The 20,879-nt window shown below is 36.6% G+C and overlaps 1 protein-coding gene across 1 annotated transcript; it reads right to left on the bottom strand.

Moving 5' to 3' along the window:
* Positions 1–682: 682 nt before the first annotated feature.
* Positions 683–19,977, bottom strand: LOC143860980 (uncharacterized). The gene is made up of 16 exons (XM_077371855.1): positions 19,721–19,977; positions 17,714–17,808; positions 17,479–17,592; positions 16,692–16,796; positions 16,488–16,559; positions 10,503–10,615; positions 10,207–10,341; positions 10,005–10,073; positions 7,562–7,655; positions 7,393–7,464; positions 7,202–7,302; positions 4,816–4,933; positions 4,385–4,444; positions 4,155–4,265; positions 1,253–1,379; positions 683–1,164 (listed from the first exon to the last, which is right to left on the bottom strand). The coding sequence occupies exons 1-15, from the start codon at positions 19,827–19,829 to the stop codon at positions 1,272–1,274; spliced, it is 1,476 nt and encodes a 491-aa protein (XP_077227970.1). The 5' UTR covers positions 19,830–19,977; the 3' UTR covers positions 683–1,164; positions 1,253–1,271.
* Between the last annotated feature and the right edge of the window lie 902 nt (positions 19,978–20,879).

The following is a 20,879-nucleotide window of genomic DNA, read 5'->3' as shown; positions in this document are numbered from 1 at the left end:
ACATTTGAGGCTGATGCAGTGGTAGAGGATGCAAAATGTAAAGGAGGAAAACACCTCTTAATCTCAATCTGTAATTTGTAATGGTATTCAGCAGACTTGGGTGCAGGAGTGAGATTTGATAAGGGTTTTCAATTTAACTGTGTTGTGGTATTTACACGCATTTTATTCCTCAATGTCTCTCTTCTCCCAGAATGGCTCCTCTAAACATACTGGGTTCTTTGTTAAGCCTAATCTATGTTACAATCCTTCAGGTGGGTTCTGCTTCTTTTCTTGAACTGTTGACTGCCGTATCATTTCAATTGGGTCCAGTTTGTTTTTAAAAACAGTCGATGAATGGTTTTGAATTTTTAATCAGGAATTAGAATCCGCATTATATTCCGATTCCCCTGAAAATGGAATGGAAACGGTTAAATAAAAAAATCTCATTCCAACCAGGGCGAAATCAGAATACCGGGACAGTAAAATGGCAATATTCCCCTTTAATTCCGCCCACCTCCTGATTCCATTCCTTCTTTTTTTTTTGTGAACAAAATGCCAAAATCGGGTGTAATCGGAATAGGATGAAAATTCCAGCACTTGATTCCAGCAATCCATCTTAATTAAGACTCTCCGTGGATAATCATACCCATTAAATCACATGTTATTTCTTTGCATATTCTCATTAAGAAACCACAACAAAATGGATACAAAACTACGTTGCTGAATCTGATACTAAATTTTGTTTACAAAAAAAAGTCCTGAAATGCAGGAATCACAAACTCCTTTAATAGAACTTCCATAATCCACATTTTACCATTAGAAAATAATGGAGAAGGCAAAAGGTCTATGAACACTGCCACTTGTATTTTATACAGATTTATCTCTGCAACTGAACATCTTAAGCACATGCTGGGAACATCACAATTACAAATATGGAAGGGAAATGATATCAGCACAACCATGTTTTAATAATTGCACAAACTAAGATTGTCTTTTCTTTTTCAATTGGCTTGTCAGAGCTTTTTGGGAACTGTAATAACCTTTGACAGCTCTTTATATAATAAAAGACAAGATGAGTTAGTGTAATTATTGAAACACGGTTGTGCTGATATCATTTCCCATATGGAAATAAAGGAATTGGGTGAGAGTCCATGAAGAGTCATGTTTACATGTGAATAATAGTGCCTGCAAATACATTACTAAGCAGTTATTTTATGATCTATGTGAAGTTTAACAGACCTAGATACAAGCAGAGAGGGAAAAAAAAGCTTACCTTTTCCTGAAAACTAGTATCAACCAGTAGCACCTTGTTTTGCTTTCAACACCATTTCTTCTGTTGTGGTGCCTATGATCTCATTGGCACGCTTCAAACCCACACAATAAATCCTTCCGAGAGAATCCTGAATTCATAGATTTATCCAAGTGAAGATAACAGGGAAATTGATATCCAATGCTAAGAGTTAAAAAATCCGTGGTAATTAAGTGGTAAACGCCTAAAAAAAGTTCAGTCCAACATATTGTTTTTTTTTAATGTCTCATTCCAATGGATCATAGCTAGTCCTGGACCTGGAAAAAGAAAAAAATATTGAAATTTGCATAATATTTAAGGGAGTGTTAATGTCTCATTCCAATGGATCATAGCTAGTCCTGGACCTGGAAAAAGAAAAAAATATTGAAATTTGCATAATATTTAAGGGAGTGTCAAGTGAGTCTTGCCGGTTCGGATGGATATGAACCAGTTCTGGACTTGGGAAAAGAAAAGATTTTGAAAATTACAAGATATTAAAGGAACTTTCAACTGGGTATTGCCAGTTCGGATGAATATGTATTTGGGAATACGAGTTTATTGATTATTGCAATTCAAGATTTCCATAGCGGAGAATTAAACACCAGCACAGAATTTTTATTTATTTATCCCTGGTGTGACATTACTGAAAGACTAAGATACAACCAGCTTGAAATCTAAAAAGTTGACGCAGTAATGAGGATTTTATAGGAGATCGCTTTGACAGGAGACCACTCTGACAAGATCAAGAGTTTCTACTGACACTTACACAAGACCTTTTTATGCCAAAAACTAGACGATATCATTTTGCAGGTATGAAGAACATAACACAAATGAAGATCGACAAGAAAGTTCCCAGTAATGCAGATTGAGTGGAAGCATGAGGAAACTGAAAGTGTGCTTCATGCACACATAGGAGCAAGGTGGGAGGAAATATAGTTCCAAAATGGAAACGAAATCGGGGGAAGGAAAAGAAAAAGGAAGAAATGTGGAAACTCTAACGGACTGATTGGGTTTTCCCACCATCCTATTTTTTATATAGTTCTGATTTCCCCAATTATTATATTGTCTGCGATGCTTATAAAGCCAGAAGATGAGGCAGAAGCAGTGGTGGGAGCTAGAACAGAGACAAAAACAATGTTTTTGTTTTCCCACTATCCTATTTTTCATATAGTTTTGATTTCCCAAATACTATACAATTTGCAATGCTTAAAAAGCCAGAAGCTGAGGCAGGAGTAGGAACAGAGACAAAAACAAGTTAATTGTCAACGGTTCTGAGTTATAGATTTGATTTCCCCAAATATTATACAGTTGAACAGAGCCAAATGGGGGGCTAGTATGTCCACATTCAAGGACAATTAGTATCCTTTCCAAAAAAAAATTAGACTAGAATATTCTTGAATACTTTGCTTTTAAAAAGCACATGCATGGGCAATTCGATAATTATGCTTTTTTTAATCTTTTAATACTCATCATTTTCCTTCTCCAAGAGAACAAATACTACAATTCCTCATCTCTTTCCCCTCCACTCCTTCCATGAGAAGCCACTTCATCTATCTTCCCTTTCCCTGACATACTCTTCATATCTTTCTCGACAATAAACAACAATGGTGGAAGCAGCAGCAAGCCCTTTCCTCCAAAAACCCCATATTACAGAACCTTCCCCTTGTCTTCTCCAATTTCAAAACCCCCATCTGATTTTCAAGAGATTTAGAAACAGATCCAACAACATCAATAGCCATGTAGACTTTGATTTATTTGGATCCCAACGAAGAAGACACCCATCAGAAGTAGACTACAAAGACGAAAGAACTCCTAGAAAATTTCCATAAGTCTCCATTGCCATCAGGATGTTGACGCCCTCTATATAGACAGCCTCACCCACGAAGCCTTAGAGCTCTTCAATCGGATCAAAGACAAGGGAAGCATACCCGACAGTGGTACCCACATGAATGGTGGAGAAGGGGTTTCAATGTGCTGCTGGAGAGGAGAACAAATGGGTGGGCAAATCAAAGGATAGGACAAAAAATTTGAATTAGATGGGAGTTTGTGTGTGATTAGAAATGGAGAATTTTAGGTATAAACAGGCTTTAATCTCTCTCTCTCTCTCTCTCTCTCTCTCTCTCCCTGGCCATGAACAACCATAGAGGCCGTAAGGAAAGGATGGAGAGAAAGGAGAAGATGGTGGTTGCAGGAAGGAGAAAACAAGGAAGATGGTCGCTGGGGATGTGTGATGAAGAGCAGAAAAAAAAAATGACAACTATGCCCATATCTCTTAGTTTAACAAATTAGGATATTTTTGTCTAAAAAGTTGGACAACCTACTTAAGTGCAAATGACAGCGGCTACATATATGTAAATGTGTGTGTGTGTGTGTGTGTATTTGTCTTTGTATATGTGTGTGTATATAATACCGTGGAGGTTAAACTTTATCATTGATGAAATTCGGGATCTCGTTCGGCGCATTCATCCAACTCTGGTTCATCGAAGGAGAACAGCCAACTCTTTGGCTGATGTTTTGGCCAAGGAGGGTGTCATCCTTGCGGAAACTAATGTCAATTGTAATGATTCTCTGGCCTCATTGTAGGCACCATTTCATTTGATTACTGTATTGGGACACCTTGTCCCCCATTTTTATGAATAAAATTTTGTTACTTTTCAAAAAAAAAAGAAAAAAGGTAAGTTCTCTCACATTTTGAAGTCACAAATCAAATTGATGAGCAAGCATTTTATGTGGTTTACCATTACAACAAAAAAGAACATTTTGTGTGGTTCCTATAAGAAATGGATACACGAAGAAATCAAACATTAGCAGGATGACTAGAACAAAGTAATTTTTTTTTCGAATGGTTAGAACAAAGTGAATTAGAGGTATCAGTGTAGAAACTCACTGTATGAACAATGCCTAGCTTCACTAGCTTTTGGACTGCATCATCCACATCAAAATTGCATGTCTCGTGAAACTCCTCTTTAATGAGTTCTTCACACTGATGATCAAGATCCTACACACAAATTATAGAAGCTAACATTCAACAACCTTCCATGTATAGCAAATTTCAACTTCGGTAAATGATAATATGAAATATATAAAGACTATACAGTATTTGTTTAGACTTCATACCTGTCTTGTAGCTTTACCCTGTTCCATCAAAATAAAGTATGAGATGATCACTTCCTTGACCTGCACAATTGAATAATAAGTAATCAGCACAAATGCTATTGTTTATACATTTAGAGTGTTTAAAAACTCGCTAGTACTCTGGAAAATCATCAAATTGAGTCAACTTGATCAAAACTGGCATCAAGTTAAGAGGGTGAACTCTTTTCTCAAAAATCTAAAAAATGGATGAAGCATCAAAAAATCACAACTAACAAAAGCGAACAAATCATGAGGTTTGAAACCAGAAAAATTCAATTGAGTACTTAACCGTGTATGAGGTCAACATATATTCAGCCTCTTGCTGAATCTCAATTGATTTTTTGAGTTTTTAAACCTTCTAAGTGCTACAAACTCTACCATATAGTAACTCAAATTTCTCGCTTGGGACCTACTTCCTGTTGAATCACATCATCACACAAGTGAAGAAGTGTGCCTCTGCCACTATCCAACTGTTTGTCATACATTGACTGTGTGATTAGGTTCTGGTACGTCGTCATGTTTTGCTGAAACCTACATGGCATTGAAAGGAACTAAAACACATAAGCGATAGAAAAATCAAGTGAAGAAAAGCGAGGCCTAAAGAGAGAACAAAGCCATCACATCCTTCTTTCAAACTAATAATGTAAATGAACCTCAACGGAGAAATAAGTTGCCAAAACGAAAAAAGAAGAAATTATTTAAAGGCCTAGACAAGTCAATTCACTTCCAGTGTTCAATCATCTGCGGAAATTCGATACAATGACGAAAAATTTGGGGAATCATTAAAAATAGGAAGAAATGATCAAATAACAAGCTAAGAACACCTGCAAGTATCAAGCATGTCATAGTTCAATAACTGTATCAGGTTAATTTATTTCATAAAAATACAAGTAAAACCCTGATTATTAATATATAGCGAACGCCTCGGGTTTTGTTTCAAGGCAATCCATCTGAACACGGAGATGATGATATGAGTACAACTCCACCCGCACTCATACTTTTTCTCACCGCCAGCATCTCCCGCAAAAAGAAAAGAATTTGGATCTGAGAAACATCTCACTTGACTAAGAGAGTTTATGGGAATCACATTTGCAGAAGAACATCAGCACATTCACACCTTCTAAGCCATCTTTGGTTCGAAGGGGCAGTGGTTTTGAGCTACGGTAAGTATCAAAGTGTTTCCCCTTCTGTGAAGAGAAGACTCCCCAGGATGCAAGGAAAAGAAGCAAACCCTAATTAAAAAACACATGAAAAATTAGGGAAAAAAGAATGGAGCCTACTGGTGAGGACACTTCAGAACTGTAAAGTGAATAAGGCACCTGGGTAATTTAGATGACCATCGATATTTTAAGGAATGGGTGATCCAAAGACTGATCAACTCACCAACTCAGGAGATAACAAGTTGGCCAAATGCAACCATTTAAGGAAGTTTTTAGTTCCTTCTAGATAGTGACTTCTGCATGAGAGAACAGCCACACATGCTCACTTTTCAGCAGATTTTGTCTTACTCACTTAATCCATCAGAGGTGGCTGTTCTTTCATGCAAAAGTCAGCCATGAAATGCAATTCCACGAAATTCCCTAGCAAATCCTGTAAAATTTTCATAGCAAAGACCTAAATAGAGAAATAAGTCAAATAACAGGAGGTAACCTTACGAACAACAACAAAAACTGCATTAGGATCTCATCTAGTCATCTTAGAACCCAACTCAATATTAAGCAAATAAAATAGAAGTAGGGGAAAAGACAGGAAGACGGAGAGAAGCTGCTGGATGGAATTTTGAGAAGATAAGACTAATGGCAGGACCAAATTGATAGAAACTGATGTAGATCTGAAAAAAAAAAGCAAACAGGGAAAATACCAAGAATCAATCTGACCATTCAAATCTTTTCGAATAGATCTGATAAAAAGAATACGGATCTAACAAAAAGAGCCAGAACAAAGAACTAATCCATACTAGTCTGAAAAGATCTGATCAAAATGACCCAGATCTAAAAAAATGAGCAAGAAAAAGTATCCAAAAGACATAAAATACACTCAAAAGATGCCCCACAGACACTGATTTGCAGAAATTGAGAGTCAAACCAACCAAGGAACAATATATCAGATATTAATGGCGGTTTCTAGATTATGAGATAGACCTGAGGCTTTATTACCTTTGTCGAGATCTGAGAAATGTGTATCCTCTTGGGACCAATTCCAAATATTTCATATTAGAATTGCATGGCTTGAGCTGGCCAAAATAATAACAGATGCAAGATAAACTAAAGCAAAGGAATTAGGAAAATGAACAATCAATGAAGAACTTTCAAATGAAAGAACAAATGTATGAGGTCCTGGGAAAGGTAAGCACCAAAACCACCTCAGCTACATTAAGCCTGCAGACTTGCCATCAGAGGACAAGACTTAAGAAGAACCACGGTGATACAATGTAATATAACCAATATGAACCTCCGAACCCACAGGAGACATAAACATAGACCCTAAGCTCTCCCTGGATCAGCAATATTGACCATGGTCTATAGACTATACTGGAGAATAGCTTCCAAACACAGTGACTTGAAGAATAATAGGATTCGCAGTCATAATAAGATTCCATGCACATAGCAAAGTAAAATGAATGGTGTAAATTCCCATCACCTCAACAAATAATTTCTAAATCATAGATATATTTTGCACACGAAATGTACAAAGTTTATATGGAAAAAATGGCAAATGAAAAGCAAATTCAAAGTTTCATTTGGAACAATACTTACATGAAGTAGATAGATTCTAAATTTCATTCGGAACAAGACTTACGTGAAGTAGATTTTAGCACAGTAGCCAACCAGTCCAGAAATGATAGCTATAACTACCCAAATATCCGCTTTAGGCATTTCAAGTGAACTAATAAGGGCGACCTGAAGAGAAAGCAACAACGAGTAAGCTAAATTTAAATGAAAGTAAAAAAGGAACATCAAATTCATAACTTAAGGATATCAAAGACTGACCAGTCCAATGACAGCAGAAGCGAGGAATTTAACCCAGTCCATTGGTGTCAAACTCGGATTTTTCTTTTCTGGCTATAAAAGTAACCACTCTGACATCAGCTACTAAATCAAGCATGAAGTAGCTGAGGAAAATTTTTCCTCCCACTGAAAGTGTTGCTGAACAACTCACCAGAACCAATTCCATATCAGCCATAGGGATGTTTCTGAAATGCTTTACATAAATTCCCCGTTCTGTACCATTATTGGTCTTGGGACTTGCCCGCCTGAAAAGTTATCAGCCAAGAATGATAAGCATCACACATCCTTCCAAAGCCTTTCTTAGCCTATCAACATCACATAATTCCGTCCTTCATAATGGAAGATTATCAGAATGTTCGCAAGGAATATACAAAACTGTTAGAAATGAGATAGGGTTAGAGATAGAGAGGAAGAAGAAGAGGAGTGAAGGTTGGAGAGTCTCCACTAGGGAGCTCCTCATGAATATGATGTATATATAGGCCTAAAGAGGGCAAGTGAGTACAAAGACTACAATACCCTCTATACTAGAGGTCATGACTAAACTACCCTACAACATGTTATTCAACACTCCCCCTCAAGCTGGAGTGTATATAATAGGGAACTCCAGCTTGGTACAAAGGAGATTACAAAAACAACTAAAAATAACAAAAAATACAATAAGCTCATACACACATCTAGCTTGGTATAACACTCCTCAAGCTGGTATGGTGAATACATAAGGAAAGCATAACAAGAGATAACGACCTCCATGAGAGAACGGTCGTTGAGATCAGCGGCCACCAAAAAGTAACAACTCCTCCTGAAGTAGCACCATGGCGAGAGCGGTCGCAACCGGGTCTCCCCCTGAATGAGAACTCGACAATAAGTCTGGAACCACGAAGGATCGAACTGAGGCACCTCAGTAAGGGAATAACAAAGATCCATTGAGCAAAAAGGGATCACACCAAAGGTGCGCACACAAACAATGACGAAGCACCACGAGCGAGAACATCAGCTAAGTAGTCAATGCCAAGAGAAGAAGATAACTACCGATGGGGAAACCATCGAAGACAAGGTCGACGGGGAAACCGTCGCTTGGAGAGAAGAAGAGATAGAGAAGACAACCAAACAACGATGGGGAAACCATCGTCTGGTGACAAGGTCGACGGCATGAAAATCGTCGCCTGAAGATAAGAAGAGGAAGATAACCAACCAACGATGGGGACACTATCGCCTGGAAACAAGGTCGACGTCATGAACATCGTCGCCTGAAAAGAGCCGACCAACAATGGGGAAACCATTGTCCGGAAAAGATAGGTCGACGGGAAAAGATCGTCGCCTGTAAGAGAGCCGACCAACGATGGATATGGAAGCCATCGCCCGAAAAAGGAGGGAGAAGATAACCAACCAACGATGGGAAAACCATCGTCTAGAAAGAAGGTCGATGGCATGAACATCGTCGCCTAATGAGAGGTCGACGGAGAAACCGCCGCCTCAAGATAACAAGATAAAAGGAAGAAGATAACCGAACAACGATAGGGAGACCATCGTCTGGAAAGAAAGTCGACGGCATGAACATCGTCGCCTAATGAGAGGTCGACGGAGAAACAGTTTCCTCGAAATAAGAAGAAGACAAGGAAGAAGATAACCGACCATCGACGGGGAAACCATCGCCCGGTGAAGATAAGGCATAAAGCCGGACAACACGAAGAGACATGAAAAACAAGACATGAAAACAAGACAATACTCCCTCAAGAAGACAAAGACAATGGTTTTTTTTGTTTTTTTTGTTTTTGTTTAGTTGGGTATTGTAGCGGGTTACTGTAGCGATTTACTGTAGCGGTATTATAGCGGGTTACTGTAGCGGGTTACTGTAGCGGGGAATGGAGGGGTTAGGGGAAAGGGAAGAGGGGCAGTGGGAGGAGGAGGAGAAGGGAAGGACACGAGCGCGAGAGAGATTTTCTTCTAAAAAAAAAAAAAGGGGGTTTTAAAGACAAGGAAAGAGAGACACTACGAGAGAGATATTTGAGGGATTTGAGATTTGAGGGAGAAACTATAGAGAGATAAAGAGAGGAAAACGAAATACAAGAGAGATACGAGAGAAAGGGATGATGACATGGAGGGAGATACTCTTCTTCTTTCCTTCTTGAAGGATCAGCCCATTGGTTCTGATACCATGTTAGAAATAAGATAGGGTTAGAGATAGAGAGAAAGAAGAAGAGGAGTGAAGGTTGGAGAGTCTCCACTAGGGAGCTCCTCATGAATAAGATGTATATATAGGCCCAAATAGGGCAAGTGAGTACAAAGACTACAATACCCTCTATACTAGAGGTAATGACTAAACTACCCTACAACATGTTATTCAACAAAAACATCACTGGCTGACTCAACTTTGGCCATATAAACTCAATTTTGACAGACTTGGAGTACTTAAACAAAATTCTGTTGATACTCAACAGGGTCCATTTTTAAAGGCAAATTTTCTTTAACTAGACAATTTGAAGTTAGAAATCAAAAGTCTCATTTCTGAGCAACTTTGAATTACTTATCATTGACACCAAGGGAAGCCCTACAACCCCAGACTTATCAAGAACTCCAATTAGAAAAAAGAGTACCTGTAGACGACAATCATCCTTTCAAAAGTTGGTTCTTGTATCTTAATCTTGTTAATTAGATTTTTCATGCTGCAAAGACACAAAACATGCATGTCATCTAGTATCCAATTAAATCACATATAAAATGACCAATTTGACATCATGAATGCTTATCAACACATCATTAGCAATTAATAACCAAATTGTAGTTATCAATCAGAACCTGAGTTTCATGTTTTCAAGTCGAATCCGTTCAACAAATATGTCTTCTTCCTCTGGCTGAACAATTATATCATCGGTTTTTTTCAGATTTGTTTCATTCCGTGTGATTGGCTTTTTGGATCGCATCCTCTGTAGTCTGAATGCATCATGCCCACATGGCAAAAGCGATTAATTTTAACAATAGAAATATTCTCATAATGTCAAAAGCGATTAATTTTAACATTAGAAATATTCTCATATTGTCAACAACATGCATCAATAGTTCTTTCATAATACATGATGGACCAAGGATGTTACCTAGTGACTCTAAGGAGCCATTGCCAAACACGGGCAACAATCATATCTAACTTCTCCATGAAAAAGTAGTCTTCAGTATTATCAATTCCAATGCCCCGACGAAAAATTATGTACTACACATGCACACGATGTACCATATTATTCCAAGGTTTCAAAACAGAAAAAAGGCAAGACAGAAAAAATGATAATCGACTGTATTCAATTTCTCCACGAAAAATTAAACAATTGTACAGTCCATTCAATTTCAATGATGAGAAGTTATACTCATCACAAGCACACAATGAACCTGGAGTAGTCTAAGGTTTCAAGCAGAAAAAAACATTAGTTGATACCAAATCATCTAGTACGCTAAAGAATTAGACAAGAAGAAGATTGATAAACCCCATGATTGCATAAAAGAATAGGTTAATGGATTTGAAGCCCAATTTCACGGAAAGCCATTTCGCGGCAGGCTTTTGCATGTCAGAACAGCTACACAGGTTGACTTTTTGGCAGATTTTGTCTTATTCATTTAATTCATCTGAGGTGGTTGTTCTCACATGCAAAAACCAGATGCGAAATAACTTTCTGCGAAATTGGCTAGCAAATCCCTTTCACCAAAACAATTTGTGTAAGAGCAATCAAAAGTTGATAAACCCCACGATTGCATAAAAGAATAGTTTCACCAAAACAATTTATGTGTAAGAGCAATCAAGAGTTCTCAAAACTAGAATCGGTGGTAAATCTGTTCGAAAGTTTAATTGATTATTTGCTTTCCTAATTTTGTCTCAAATTTTATAATTTTATGACATATTTTATTTTTCCCAGTTTTTTATCGATATAAGCCCGAAAACAACAACAAACTTTAATATTGTGAAACAACCAATGACTCCAAAAGCTTAAGCCATTGGAGATGGCGTTATTTAATCTTTTATACTTCAACACTCCCCCTCACGTGTGGCCCCACTTTTTAGGTTTGTCCTACACATGGCACATGTGACCCCTCTCGTTTTGGGTTGGCTATTACATGTGGATATTTTAATATCAAGGAATTTTGAACCCATGACCTTTGCTCTGATACCATGTGAAACAACCAATTACTCCAAAAGCTTAAGCAATTGGAGATGGCGTTATTTAATCTTTTATACTTCAACAAATATATCCCGAGATATGCCCTTCCTAAGAAATTCCCGAGACAATTGTTGGTGACTATGTTAAGAGCTTCATAACGAGAAGGAATGGAGTGGTCTCTCTCATTCCAATTTGCCAATGACATGGATATCTTTTGTGAGGATTCCATTAACAAAATAACGAACCTTGGATGCATTTTATGGTGTGTTTTGAGGAGGTTTCGGGGCTAAAAATAAACGGAAAGAACTTTATGCTAGGGATCAATATGGAGGGAAGTAGGGTGGCTGTTTTGTCAAAGATCGTGGATCTTGGTGATAGAAAGATTGAGGAGAAAGTATCGAATCAACTCTTTTGTTCCATAGGTTTTATTTAAGATGTTTAAGTTGATAGTGCCCGTATCGTTTATTTCTTTTAGGTATAAGTTAATTGATATGACCCATGTCATGTTTTTATTTCTTTAAGTGAGTATGAGGCCCATTGTGACCTGGTCGTCATGGGTTCGGGTCACAGAAACAGTCTCTCTGCAAAGGAGAGGTAACGCTGCGTACATCTAGCCCTCCCTGACCCTGCAATGGCGGGAGCCTCGTGCAATGGGCCGCCCTTTTAGGATGAGGCCCATTGTCCATTGTTTTAAGTTATGACTCATAAGGAGAGTTTAAGCGACTTTTGAACAAATAGTGGGCGCACTTCACTATTCACGCATTGTTCGCAACACTATTCATGCATTGTTCAAGTGACTATTCACAAGGTGTTTTTGCAAGTGTTCTATATTCATTAGAATTATGGTTACAAGTAGGAGTCAAGATGGAAGGATATAAATATCAATTTAAAGCCCACTTTAGGGGAGTTTTGAATGGTGAATGAGAAGAAAGGGTTTTGGAAGTTCTTTTTTCTCTTGTAGAGATTTAGAGAATAAAGCTTCTATCTAGAAGGCCTTTGGCTACAGATTTCAATGGGGTTTTGAGGGTTTAATCCACTACTGTAGTCAACCTGAATTAAATTTTGTTTTTATCAGCAACTGTAATTTCAGCACAAAGATCGGCCATCTATATCCGGTTAGTAGCTGGGACAATTTTTGGCAGTAACTTCTTTTCTCTGCTAGATTTTGTTTCAAGAATTGAAGTAGACTGGAAGCGTTTGTGTTTGGAGATATATACTCCTCGAGTTCAAGAAAACTTCAGTTGTATATCAGTTTGTAGTCCACAAAATTTCTACTGCATGGCAGTTTTTTTATTTTATGGGAGTTTTGCAGTTAAATAAATCGGCTTGGAATTAAAAAATAAATCAGTTATATAAATTCTTGAATTTTGGAAGTTTAGAGAAATATTTCAATTATATAAATTCTTGAATTTTGAAGGGTTTGAGAACTAGATTTACCACAAATTGTTACTGTACCTTCATCAATTTATTATCAGAGACCAGATGGCTTTTTGAAAGTTATAGGATCCTGTAGAGTGTAAAGAATCAATTGAAAATAAGATCATGGAAGAGATTAGGGAATTGTCCGCTCCTTGAAGTTATACGATCCTGTATAATATGTTGTATCATGCAATTATAATTTCTTGTATATGATAATCTAAGGCAAAGTAGGTCTTTCGTCTCATGCATCTTAAACCCCTAGAATCTCTTCTCCTTCGTGTGTTTTTCCTCCTATTCTCAACTTGATCTCTCTCTTCCTTGAACCCTAACTGACCCAATAAATAATAAGTCCCACGTCTCCTTTCAGGCCATATGGCCGTAGGTTTAGAGCAATAGGGAGCTCAACGGAATACAGAATCCATGTAATGACTGTGTCATCTTCCACAAGCCAACACTTTTTCCATTGTTGGTTTCATAACAAATCTATCTAGCACCCCCATCAATCCCTTTCTTTTAAGAAACTTAAAAAACTAGAATTCCCATAAGTTACAGTCGGATCCATCAAATCGTAGAAAAATGCGGTCAGATTAATCACCCACATAATTATGCACAAACTAGAGGCTTAAATGATTGAGAAATCCCACAAACAAGTATGCAGAAATAATTTTTGATGTGCGAAGATGTCTAAAATCTCAAAACATATTACAGATTCAAAAAAAAAAACCCACAAGTCTCAACAAATTACAGTCACAATAAAGTAACAAAATAACCAAAATCAACCGGACAAGTTTGATGACATAGCATGAGTCCAACTGATTTCCCTAAATCCCTCTCCAATAGGCCATAACTCACATAAATCAATCTTCAATTATAAAAAAAATCTCCGATGGTGCATCTCATAAATTCTCAACAATCTGAATCAAGAGTAGAAACTTGGATACAAAGGAGATCATATCCGGCCCCACAAATTGTCGCGATAAGAAGGGAAACAAATTCCTTTAACTGTCTTCCAATCCCACAAGATGGATTGGTGATCAAGATTAGGGTTTTCCGAGTCCAAAATCAAAGGGAGGAACCACCCTGCAGCCACAAGTAGATATGGAGAAGGGCTAAATTAAGGTTTCAACAACCCAAACAGACGAGGGAAATACCCTACGGCTGCACAAGGCTATGAAGACAACCTTGCAGAAAAATATCCATGCTTCAAAACTTAGAGAAAATAAACATACCATAACTGGTATTCAAACTCCATGGCTAGAGGGTTTGATCCTCACAAAAGAAGTAGAGAAGCCTTCTCTCCTCCACGAACTGATTCCTTAGATCTTCCTTGGTTCTGATACCATGTCAAGTTTTCTCAAATTGATAAAAGAAGAGGAAGAAGAGAGAATGGGGCACAAGCAAGCCACACTAACTGTTGGCAATGAAGAGTTCAAGTGATGCGGGAAGATCGAAGGTTGGACTAATATTTTGCTCTGATATCAAATCTGATCATGAAGATCTAGGAAAGGTAACTCACATCTGCTGATTTTAATTACAAATGGAGAGATATAGGGTAGGTTCTTGAACGCATTTGGATTTCAAAGAAATGGGAAAATCTTGGTCATTTAAGAATGTGAGAAAATAGGGTTGGGAATATGGGTGAAAAGAATGGGTTGAAATTAGGGTTTTGGATCTTAAAATACGTGATTAGAGTGGAAACATATTACATATTTCTACTACATTTAAGGTAGGTTTAGAAGGGTGCAATCATGTGCCAAGAAGGTGTAGGAAAAGGTTTTTGGCAAGAATTCAGAGATCAAGAACTGAAAATAAAAAGGATTAATGCGAAATTATAGAGAACGATCGGGCCTAGAATCACTCCAGATCTTGCTTAGGCATCACACCCAGGTTTTCAAGGCTTTACACCATGAAGAAGAAGAAGGTTGTGCTAGAATCCCTAAGCCATCGCACCAAGGGAACCCTAGGCATCACCTTGAATGTTTCGTACCTCAACAATGGAAAAGTAGACTTCACATCCATGATTTGCAAGAAAGCAAGAAAAAACTGATTTTCAATCATTCATCCATAGCATACATTCCATCAAGGCCCTAAAGCTTACAATACCCTCTAATGACTGATTTTTTTCCATCTCAAAAAAAAACCTGATTAGCTGTCATGATTTTTTTTCCTTGTGTAGTGCCTATTTAAAAGAACTAGAAAAAACTGATTTTTTTATTTTGTTCCATCTCAAAAAAAAAAACTCTAATGACTTAAAGACTCTCTCTGCACTTAAAATTTTCATAATATATGTGCGCGGCCTATTTAAAACACTCATAACTCAAAGAACTATGACTTTGATAGGAAAAGACTCTACTAGCCCTCTAAAAATTAAAAATACTTAAATAACACTTGAAAAACTAAATTAAACTCTTTTAACATTAACAATGGACCCATCTTCAAAACTCCTTGATTCTTCATGGCATCTTGGATGGACCCCATCCTCAAATCTTACCTCACGACTTGTCTCCTCTCTTTATATTATTATTATTGAAAACAAAATTTACATAAAAGCCCTTAAGTGATATACATAATCTGAAAGGACACAAAATATACAAAAGGTACAAAAGAAACAATTTAGTCTATATTCCACTTGTTGGATAAGGCTGTCATGCATGGAAAAACTATTCACCTGTTCACTTTGTCTTTCTTATTCCCTGCTCTCTTTTTTCTCACGCAAATGGGAAAACAAAAAACTATTCACTTGTTCACTTTGTCTTTCTTATCCCCTGCTCTCTTTTTCCCTCCTAAATGGGAAAACTATTTTCTTGTTGGATAAGGCTGTTATGCATGGAGCTCACACACCACAGACTTATCCTAGAGTGAAATTATTTTGTCTGTGTAAAGACTAATTTCCTATTTTGTTTCTGCATAATCTTAAATGAAAACTGATTGAATATATACTTTTTTAAAAACAATAATTCTGCATGGTTGGCTTTTATTTTGCTTAATCTTTTTGGTTCTTATGCTTTTCTAAAATCATGTATGATGTATGACATCATCATGTTCTTTTTTCCTACTACGATAAATAAGACTACTTATGGCAAGATAAAAATATACATGTTTATTAATAGATTACTATACTTATAATAGGGATTCGAATGCTTTGTTTTTCTTCTAATTTTAAATTCCATTTATTAAATGGGGTTACAGTTGAACAGGGTTTGAAACATGGTTGAACCAGTTTGGACCGAACTGAGACCTTTTCCAATTCAATTTCCAGTCCAGATTTTAAAACATTCAGTAAAACCTTGGTTTTAACTTTAAGAATGGAATAAGAAACTAAGGAAGTGAGCTCAAACTAAATTGCATTCCATAAAGAAAACAGAATTCAGCGTCTAAAACAAAGTCAAGAAAATAAAAAAGGAACATCAAGTGAATAAAAATCCTTTCATTAAGATTCTCTCCGGAGATTAACTCAAGTTCCAATATACATCAGCAGAATAATGTGCTAAAAATTACAAAAATATAAAATAATACCTTATCAGAAAATTCTGGGAGGTTTTCATGAGGATGTTCTGCAAAGTACTTTGCCAAAAGCTTATTGTCAAGCTACATTCATCCACAAAAAGATGAGGTTTAATAAATGCCGGAAAAGCATGATAAAGACAAATGTTGAGCACAAAAGTTCTAAAACTGATTATAAGCATGCGGTCATATAAATCTATCAAATCTAATTTAGACCTTCTTTTCATCCACTGTGATAGGAAGAGTTAGAAGATATTGTCCAGAGTGTGCAACGTCAATCTCAGCATCATTTACAATTTTGAAATTGCTTTTCTCCATTATCTGCAAAGGGTAAAAGAAAAACAAAATAAAAGCTCAGAAATGGAATCCTTTTCAAGGAAAATAGAATGTTGATCAACAAAAAACTTAAATATGATGTTTCCAATGATAGCTTAATAAAGATTAACTTAAGATCCAAGCATTGCATGTTGAGTTCTGGCTGTGAGCATGATATGGTTTCTTTTTCATGGTTTTCTATTTAAGTATCTTTTACATACAACTATGTGGACATCTGACCTATTTTCCAACTAGATAAAGAAAGCACGTGATCCCATTCAAAAAAGAAAAGAAAAGAAAGCACAGACCAGTTAGCCATCTAACATCGATAATAAGGATAACTTCTTACTTTTGTGATGCTCATATTTGTTTTGAAATAGGAGGAGTTCAAGATAAATATAGAATTCTCACTTTCGTGATGCTCCTATTTGTTTTGAAACCGGGGGTGGGGGGTTCAAGATAAACAGCAAATACAACTATTTTATTTCCAAAACAGAAAAATGGAATATAAACAAGCCCTTAAATGCAATCGGTTAAGAGTTTGTGTTACCAGACCTTCATGCATTTATTTATCCAGTTGTGGCTTGCAACTTCAGACCAGTTCCATCCTTTTCAGGATAAGAATTCTTGGAAATACAAGGGATGCTACTAGAAAGAGATATAAAAAAAAAGGCAATAGCCAACTGACCTGGAATAAGTACGTCAAGAAGTTCTGTTCTAGAACATCAACCTCTTCTGGAGATAGATTTTGTTGCTTCAATTTCTGAGCTCCGTGAAGGGGATCGAAGAGGGAGTACAATTGCTACAAGTAAAATATTATATTCAAAATCAAAAAGATTTATTGAGAAAGAAAAACTTCATAATCATCATTGTAAGAACTCAAAATATAAATTTCTCATAACAAAGACTATAACATCAGCTACCATCAGATCCTCGAACTGCAGAAGATACCAAGCACGAATAGTATACTCGATTCTCTTGCACAGCTTCAAGAACTCAGCCCGGTCAGAACCTAGTTCTGCATGACAATTTAAAAACTTAAAGACAAGTTTTTGGGTCTATACAAAATGGAGATGATGAAGACAAAGATCCAAACAAAACCAGAAAACTGAATGAACTTCCATGAAACCATTTCAAATTCAAGACAACAATGCTCAATGACAACAAGATTGAAAGAAAATATGCAGAATACACAAATATGAAGGGCAGTGATAAATCGACCCCCATATCTCTCTCTCTCTCTCTCTCTCTCTCTCTCTCTCTCTCTCTCTCTCTCTCTCTCTCTCTCTCTCTCTCTCTCTCTCAGCACTGCCCTATATGGGGGTCGATTTGTCACTGGCCAATATAAAATAACAATAATAATATTATATTAATATTAAAAAAATAAAGAACACCATGAACCTAAGTAAGTCTAAACATCGAGAGGGGGGGGGGGAGGCTTTCCAAATGCATGATACCAATTTCAAATGCTAGTCATGCTCAAAACAGGAGAGAAATTCAGAATACTAGATTCAAAAAGAACATGTAAGAAATCATTCAGGCTTTAGAAAATAAAGCAAAGAACCAGTGTGATCAATTAGAAATTGCAGAACAGTAAAAGCAAATAAATTTAAGTGATTCTAAACATGTGAATGGAAAACAAAAGACACAAAAAACCAAATTCAAAGGCTAGAAATCTTGCTCATTCAACAAGAAAACTGAAGAACAATAAAACCAAACATGGTGAAACATATTGTTGTTGGAAACTCCTTAGAGAGGTGGCAAACGTTTCTGGAAAATGAAAAAAATTGCGAAACATTTCCCAAATGCTTGGGATACACATGGAAAATATATAGGAAACTTATGTGAAACAAGTGTGAAACGCATGAAAACATATGGGAAGAGAGTAAAAATGTATGTAAAACACAAAAAAAGAATGTGGAATGTGTGAAACGCACAGGAAACGTTTGCAAAAATCACACCAAAAAATTTATGGAATACATACTAAAAAAGGAAAAGAAAAGTATATAGTAATAAAAATAGAGTAAAAAAATATGTTCAAAAATAAAACATCTATGGAACATGCATAAATTATCCATGTATCCTCTAAATTTAAAAAAAATAAAAATATGAGAAAATATGAGAAAAGTTAAGTACATTTCTCTCATATAATTCTCCTCTCATGTTTCCCTTGTATTGTTTTCCTTAAGGCTCTGTTCACTTGTTTTCCCGGGAAAGGAAAATAAAATGTTTCCCGGGAATCTGACGTGGCATTAGGAAAAGAAATACAGGGAATCTGGGCAGGAAAAGGTTTCCCTGGACTGTTTCTGGACTGTTGACTTGAGCAGGAAAAGGTTTTCAGGGAAACTGCTTGCCCTTCTTTTTGCACTAGTTTTCCAGGGAAACGAAATCCATGTGTATTTGGTCGGAAATGAAATCCCTAAAAGGGGGGAAAATGGGCTTTTCCATGTCATTTTCTGACTTATTGCAGAAATTCCACATGTGTAATTCTATTTTCCCTGGAAAGCAAGTGAACACCAGAATTCTATCTTGTCAAGGAAAAAAGAGGCTGTTTTCCAGGGATTTGCTTTCCAGGGAACGCAAGTGAACAGAGCCTAAAGTTGCTGAATCGTTTCTAAGGGAAACATTTCGAATTAAAGAAAATCATGGAAAACAAACAGAAATTTTTCTTTTTATGTTATTTTTCACCATTTCAAAAAAAAAAAACAGAAATTTTGGGAGAATGGATCCAAACATTCATAATACATAGTAACAAACATAACCCATAACCAGAAATCAATTGGAAAGCCAAAAACACACATGCACAGTAACAAACATAACCCATAACCAAAAATCAATTGGAAAACCTAAAAATCCAACAACCCAATTTAAACTGAAGAAGAAAATCAACATCACCCACCCAAAAGAAAGAACCAAATGAAGGTTCATACCAATTAGATCAGCCAAATGCATGATAAGCTTAGGTTTCAAAACAGAAACAACGGATTCACGCTCTAAGCGAATAACATCTTTGTTCTTGTTCATCTTCCTCTCATCCATCTCGAGCCTTAGCTTTAAGATCTTTGAGTAATTGACAATGGAGGGCTTCCTTTCATCCTTTGGAATCCATGAATTTATTTCACCACACAACTCTTCTTCTTTGATTTGTAACGCAAAAAATTTGAGAAATAAAGAAATATCATTTCTTTGCTCCCATCATAAATATCATTGATTAAATGAAACAGACAAGACAAGATCGGGCCCCACCATCAATGAGAAATGCTTCACATCATTAAATACAGTGGGGCCACTTACTTGGATGATCTAAGCCATTCATTTTTTTGAACTGTTCATTTTACACTAAATATTGTGGAGGGGTCAGTGGTACAAGTACCTAGCTATGGTGGGAAAATGAATGGTGTAGATCGTCTAGATAAGTGGGCCCCACAAGAATGTACAATCTTAATCTTCCGTGTAATGTCATATTTGATATTTCCGATTCACTTTTAGACCAATCCACTCCGACTGTTGGAGTGGATTGGTCTAAAAGTGGAGCGGAAATATCAATTCTCCTGTGCTTTGGATATTTCCGCTCCCCTTTTAGACTAATCCGCTAACTTTGAGTAGATTGGTCTAAAAGGGGAGCGGAAATATCAATTCCCAGAAAAAAAATCCTAGATGCCTTGGACGGTTAAGATCATCTGATTTAAACGTCATTTTGGGATATGAAAGCTAGTGCTGGACCCCATTGGATGCACAGTCTGGATCAATTTAACTCAAGGTCATCCCAGTAAAGACTGACCTTTGAACTAATGCAACACCACCTATCAGACCCTTCAAATTATGGAGTCCCTCTTCATTATTGGCTTTTGGGTCCCAAACGGGGACATGCATGTGTAATCAAGGCCGTTGATCTTGTAAACAGTCAATTGGGGACCCACATCATGATTTTGAAATTGGTTGAACCGCATTTTCAACAACAGAAAAACAGAAGAAATTTGGTGTAGAATTTACCAACCTTTTTTGAAAATAATTTCAGAAGAATTAAACTTTTTGCAAATTTCATATTTTTTAATTAAGAACTTATTTTCACAACATTTTGATAATGGC

Source organism: Tasmannia lanceolata, unplaced genomic scaffold (assembly GCF_043159265.1).
Source record: "Tasmannia lanceolata isolate RefF3 unplaced genomic scaffold, GAP_Taslan_0.1 ptg000037l, whole genome shotgun sequence".
NCBI classification, from domain to species: Eukaryota; Viridiplantae; Streptophyta; class Magnoliopsida; order Canellales; family Winteraceae; genus Tasmannia; species Tasmannia lanceolata.
The sequence above is the reverse complement of the archived record's forward strand: the minus strand, read 5'-3'. Positions and strand labels throughout refer to the sequence as shown.

What these genes read in the sequence shown, in the direction of transcription:
- LOC143860980 (XM_077371855.1), bottom strand. Translation starts at nt 19,829, where the DNA reads ATGGATGAGAGGAAGATGAACAAGAACAAAGATGTTATTCGCTTAGAG. An exon ending in TCACAGTGGATGAAAAGAAG is followed by an intron (nt 16,560 to 16,691) that starts GTCTAAATTAGA and finishes GGATGAATGTAG; the next exon opens with CTTGACAATAAGCTTTTGGC. An exon ending in TGGCTCCTTAGAGTCACTAG is followed by an intron (nt 10,342 to 10,502) that starts GTAACATCCTTG and finishes TGATGCATTCAG; the next exon opens with ACTACAGAGGATGCGATCCA.